We start from the raw sequence: 5,614 nt of genomic DNA, 5'->3' as shown, positions 1-5,614 counted from the left end.
TTGGGTCATAAACATCCTTCAAAGATGCTGATTATAATTGAAAGAGATACACACCTTAGCACCTCTGTAATATTAAAATAAAAACAAAACAGATACCAACCAAACGACTTTATTTTTTAAAAAAACCCAAAATACGCATAGCTGCCTGAAGAGGAGATCCTGATGCTTTCACTAAACATATTCTTCTCCTATCCACAGGAGGCCATCCACAGGAGGACATATTCAAGAGGAATCCATTACTCATTTCCTCTCCGGCACTTCTTGTGGCTTTTCTTATTAGACCTTTCAGGAGACTTGGAGTGACTCCTGTGTCTGTGACTACGGTGGTGTCCTGGGGATTTAGAGCGGGATCTGTGTCGTCTGTCTCGGGACCTGCTTCGATGGCGTCGTGGACTCTTGCTCCTATGCCTTTCTCGGCGCGGAGAAGGGCTTCTTCTTTTGGGGGATCTACTTCGCCTCCTGGGAGACCGACTCCGACTCCTCCTGGAGCGCAGTGCAGGAGAACGTCGTGGCTTGTCCAGGTCTCGGTAGCTTCTTCGGCGATGGTCAGGTGATGGGACTCTTTCCAGCTTCTCCTCTTCTTCTTCTTCTTCCTCCTCCTCTTCACTGGATTCCACATCATCCATGTCCTCTTCTAGAGCACTAACTCGGGGCTCCAGTTGTTCAGCTTCCTCCAGCACATAGCGTTTCTGTAGCCGGGGCAAAATGATATCACAGACTCTCTCACTGTGCAGAAGTTCATCAATGAACTCATCTACGTGCATCAGTTCAAACTCCCCATTCCGGTTCTGGCTCTTGATTTTTCGATAGTCGTTGTACAAAGGCTCCAGGTACTTGTAGCAATCAATTGCAGTTCCCGTGAGCCTCATGTAAAGAGCCCCCAACATCCGGACGTACTTGAAATCTTCATTTTTTATGAACTCAACAATGATATCCTTCTCAGGCTGAATCTGAAGCATCTTCAAGGTTAAACACAGAAAAGGAGTTGGCTTTATGTTTCCACCGTAGACACCACCCACAAACCTTAACTCCATGGCTTTGTCGACTACAAGTTCAGCCGTAAGGCCAAAGCACTCTTCTTTCCAGTACTTTGATTCATAGATGCGCGTGCGAATGATCTTCTCCACCAGATACTGAGGGTTGGTGCCATGGATGCTGTGGGCATCCTTGACCGTACGGTTCGCCATCTTAGAACGCTTTCGATTCTATTTCCGTGTGCTTCTTCAATAGGTCACCTCGGGGTTTTAAAAAACAGACGTGCAGAGGCGGAGGAAACCCTTCTAAGACCTGCAGGCCACCAGCTTGGAACGGGAAATGGCAGCGCCCAAGCCTCTCCCTGGACTAAGCAAGACTGGTCTCAGAGATGGCGGAAGCACGTCAGGAGCCCGCGGTGGGCGTGGCGAGGCGGTTGAGAACGCCAATCGGAACCAGGCTGTGGGCGGGGTCACGGCTGGCCGTGGGAAGAAAAGTTTTCTCTGACTTCTAGTCCAGCTCAGGCATTTGCTGGCGGTCCAGTCGGTCCGCGGTGTGGCTGGCGGGCCCCGGAGGGTTCTAGTTTGGAGGGGCAAGCGCAGTGCAGCTGCTCCCCGAGTGCCTGGGCTGCAAGCGGTGGGAAGCGTGGGGAATCGGCCAGCCCTGGCAATCTTCGGCGTGGTGAGTGCGGCTCCCGGCCCCACCAGGCGCGGTCTTTCTCCACAGACTCATGGATTTCGTTCCACACACCTACACCCAGAGCCTGTTCAGTGGCGGGCACGCCCTCCTTAGTTCTTTTGTGTGTTTCCTAGCATGACACAGCCATGCCTTTCCCAGCCTCCTCTAATAATTCAAGCTTCCTACTGTTGCACTGTAGCCGCTCCAATGCATTCCTGTCCAGTCTCTTGTCCCAGCCATTAAGGGCAGCTGTTCTCCCTACCCTCAGTCGTTTCTCCATGTATCCTGGGCTTCCTGTTGCTGCTTCTTGATAGAAGACTTTTTCAGAGCTCAGCTGGTGTGCTGGTTAGAATGCCAATGACCCCTATAGACTCATATATTTGAGTGTTGGTTCCCAGGTGGTGGACTCTTTAGGAGCATGGTCTTATTGGAGAAGGTATTTCAATGGGGATGGGTTTAAGGTTTCAAAAACCCACGCCAGGCCCAGTCTAACTCTCTGGCTCCTGCTGGTGTGGTGGATCAGGGCGCAATCTCTCAGCTGCAGCAAGAGCCCACAGCACCATGCCTGCCTGCTGCCATGCTGCTCACCAGGATCGTGACCCATGGACTCATCCTTTGAAAACTGTAAGGAAGCTCCCAATTAAATGATTTCTACCACAAGATGTCTTGGTCATGGTGTCTCTTCACAGCACTAGAACAATAAGTAAGACAGCTGGGGGAGGGTTGGGACCCATGTGCTTTGTCATTCACTGCACCTTCATTCAGAGACCCTCTGCTGGTAATTTCCAAGGCCATAGCAGATATGTGAAATAAAGATGCTGAGGTGCCTTTCTATGGAAGGAAGTATGGAGTGAACAGGAGCAAGTGGAAGCAGGGGACAGAGGCTCAATTTTCATTGAAACATCTGCAATGAGACGCTCCTTCACACCCATTCAATACAAGCAGCCTTAGGAGCCATAATGCCAAGTGGTCGAAAAGATAGGAACACACTGGCACCCTCACATTTGTCTGGAGGAGATGCAAAAAGACAGTCATGGAAGACAGTTTGGCATTTGCATTAAAAGTTAAACACGCATATGTTAAAAGATTCAGCGGTTCTTCGCTGATGTCTTTAGCCCATTGAAAAGAAAATACTGCTCTCAAAAAACTGTGTGTGAGATGTTCACAAGGACTTGAGAGAGAGTAGTTAAATTAGATCACTCAGGTGGTCCTGAACTGGGTAGTGGGTAAAATGTGTTGCCTGCATATAAGGAATGACACTGTAAAACAAGAGACAACAGGCTTGAATAGCTCCTACCTAATAGCGGGATGAGATACAAATGATTCCTTTTCTGTGATAAGGGACCAGGGCTCTGATGTTTTTAAATTCTGTGGAGTTTCCAAACTGATCCATCAGAAAGTAGTCATGTGGTTGTAGGGAGCAGAGACCAGAGACATAAAGGATCAAAAGCTGAATTTTCCAATGAAATAATTATTCTCATCCTTGAAGGGGCTTGTTGCTTCTCTCTTACCCTCATGCAAATTTACCAAGTTATGAGGTTAAAAGAATATTTAACTGACAACAACAAATTTTCCAATGGTAAGGGCTAATCAGAGTATAAAAACTCCTTGGTGAAGTGTCCTGTTCATCCTCAGAAATGCATACCTCCACAGAAGTGTGTTTAAAGCAGGATCTCAGTAATGCCTTCAGGCTCCCCTGGAAGTAAGAGTCACATTCATCTTGACTCATAGAAAGAAGGTCTCTTCTCTCTACCAAGCCAGAGAGCCTGGCTAAAAATCCTCATGTCTCTCCTGCCCCCTGGTGTTTGAAAAGGGCACTGCAGGAATCACCACTGATGATGGGTTATTGGTTTAAAACAGCAATGAAAGGACTGGGGACCTGTTTTCCTGGGTCAGGGAGTAGTTGCACACCCTTTCAATCTCAGGCCGAGGTAGAAGGACTGTGTGATGTTTCAGCCCATGCGGGTTGTGAAGTGAACTTTAGGACAATCAGTAAAATATTGTGAGTGCAACCTTTCTCAAATTAGATAAATAAATAAATAAATAAATAAATAAATAAATAAATATTGAATGAATAAATGAATGAATAAACAAATAAACATAAAGCATGCTCTTCTGCCTGGATGCTTTTTACTGTGCTCACATGGGGATGGGTATAGAAGGAAGGAGCACAGGCTGGTGTGGAAGGAGCTTGAGTTCTAATCCCACAGTAGGTTTTGAGCTGCAACATCCAGACATGCTGAACAGCAACTGTACAAGAACTAGGCAGGGAGGCACTGGCTCATTCTTCCAGTAAGAGAACAGAAGATTTTCAACATCCCCAGTGTGTGTGTGTGTGTGTGTGTGTGTGTGTGTGTGTGTGTGTGTGTGCACCCTGGAAATCTTGTAGTGTACACTGTGTGACCAGAATGAAACTGTTCCCACTTCCCCATGCTGAAAAATGACAGCCAGAGGAGCCATCCCACCTCCTCACATGATTTTACAGACAATGGGGACCATTAGGTACAATTTGTGGCCAAAGAGAACATTAACCTATGTGAGGCAGAGAGGTATGCATTGTGTCCTTTGAGAACCTCAGCAGTTCCCAGGAACAAGGCACTTTCCCATGCCTTTGAGTGAGGGTGGATAATGGACATGAGGAATATGCTAACTCTTCTCTGTCTAAGACTGGGATTGCCTTGGATGCTATTCACTCTTTAGACAGCTGTGGTGGTATTGTATTCTCCAAAATATTGGGCACCCTAATAAATTTAACTGGGGTCAGAGAACAGACAGCCACTAGATACAGAGGCCAGAAATAGTAGCACTCGCCGCCATTAATCCTAGCATTCCAGAGGGAGAAATCCGTCTGGGATCTCTGTGAGTTCAAGGCCACATTGGAAACAGCCAGGCATGGTGACACACCCTTTTAATCCCAAGAAGTGAGTCTTTAATCCCAGGGAGTGATGGCAAAAACAGAAAGATATGTCAGGCTTGGAGACCAGAAACTAGGAGCATTTGGCTGGTTAAGCCTTTGGCCGGTTAAGCGTTCAGCCTTTCAAGAAGCACAGTTCAGCTGAGAGCCATTGGGATGAGGACACAGAGGTGGTGGTGGCACACGCCTTTAATCCCAGCCCTGGGGAGGCAGAGGCAGGCTATCTCTGTGAGTTCAAGGCAAGTCTGGTCATGTTATACCTTGACATGTTAGGACAGCTCTGGTGGCTTGAGCTGCAATGGTACAGTTTGGTTCTGGAGGGAAAGGTATCCTGACTGCTTAGGGAGTCGGGCTATATCTTGAGGTGCTAGAAGAGCTCTTTCTTTCACTGGTTCTGGACTCCAGGGTCATGGTGGGTTTCTTTAGCTGGCCCCCTTTCCCTAAATCTCGACCCCCCCCATGTTTGTTTTTGCAGACTGGATTTCTTTATATAGCCATGGATGTCCTGGAACTCACTCTCGAGACCAGGCTGGCCTGGAATTCACAGAGATCCTCCTACCTCTGCCTCCCAACTGCTGGGATTAAAGGTGTATACATGCACTGCCTGTCTAGGTTGGAGTTTCTTTATTCCCCAAAGCCAGGAATGTTGCTTACATCCCCGCCCCTTTTGAGTCGTGCCTGTGCTTGTCTCTGGCCCACAAGAAGATTGCTCAGAGCCACTTGGAGGCATGAATGTATTATCTTCATTATTATCCAGAGTTCTGTAGTAGCTACAGTCAAACCCAGAGGAAGGAAATGTCCCTTTTGTTCTCTTTCCTCTAATCTGCAGGTTCTGTACTCTTCAGACCTCTTTACACTGGAGTGGCTTTTTTTTTATGGGGTGTCACAAACATATTCTGAGAGAGCTAAAAATGTGACCATTAAGGTGACCATAGGATCTACGTGGAATCTTCCCGATAGGTGCTGCCTATTTCATTTAAACACCGCAACTCAAGCACTTCTTAAGCCACATCTCCTATTCAATCTCTGGACCATGCCTAGCACTGTAGA

At 47.4% G+C, this 5,614-nt stretch overlaps 1 protein-coding gene across 1 annotated transcript; it reads right to left on the bottom strand.

Annotated features, from left to right (window-relative positions):
- Window positions 1-221: 221 nt before the first annotated feature.
- Window positions 222-1,364, bottom strand: LOC114688615 (pre-mRNA-splicing factor 38A-like). Its single transcript, XM_037206181.1, has one exon. It carries the CDS (start codon window positions 1,185-1,187, stop codon window positions 237-239), a length of 951 nt encoding a protein of 316 aa, XP_037062076.1. The 5' UTR covers window positions 1,188-1,364; the 3' UTR covers window positions 222-236.
- Window positions 1,365-5,614: the final 4,250 nt, after the last annotated feature.

Source organism: Peromyscus leucopus, chromosome 5 (genome assembly GCF_004664715.2).
Source record: "Peromyscus leucopus breed LL Stock chromosome 5, UCI_PerLeu_2.1, whole genome shotgun sequence".
Classification (NCBI taxonomy): domain Eukaryota; kingdom Metazoa; phylum Chordata; class Mammalia; order Rodentia; family Cricetidae; genus Peromyscus; species Peromyscus leucopus.
This window is presented reverse-complemented; position numbering and strand designations above follow the sequence as displayed.

Coding starts and splice junctions, on each gene's coding strand:
- LOC114688615 (XM_037206181.1), bottom strand. CDS start 1,187: ATGGCGAACCGTACGGTCAAGGATGCCCACAGCATCCATGGCACCAAC.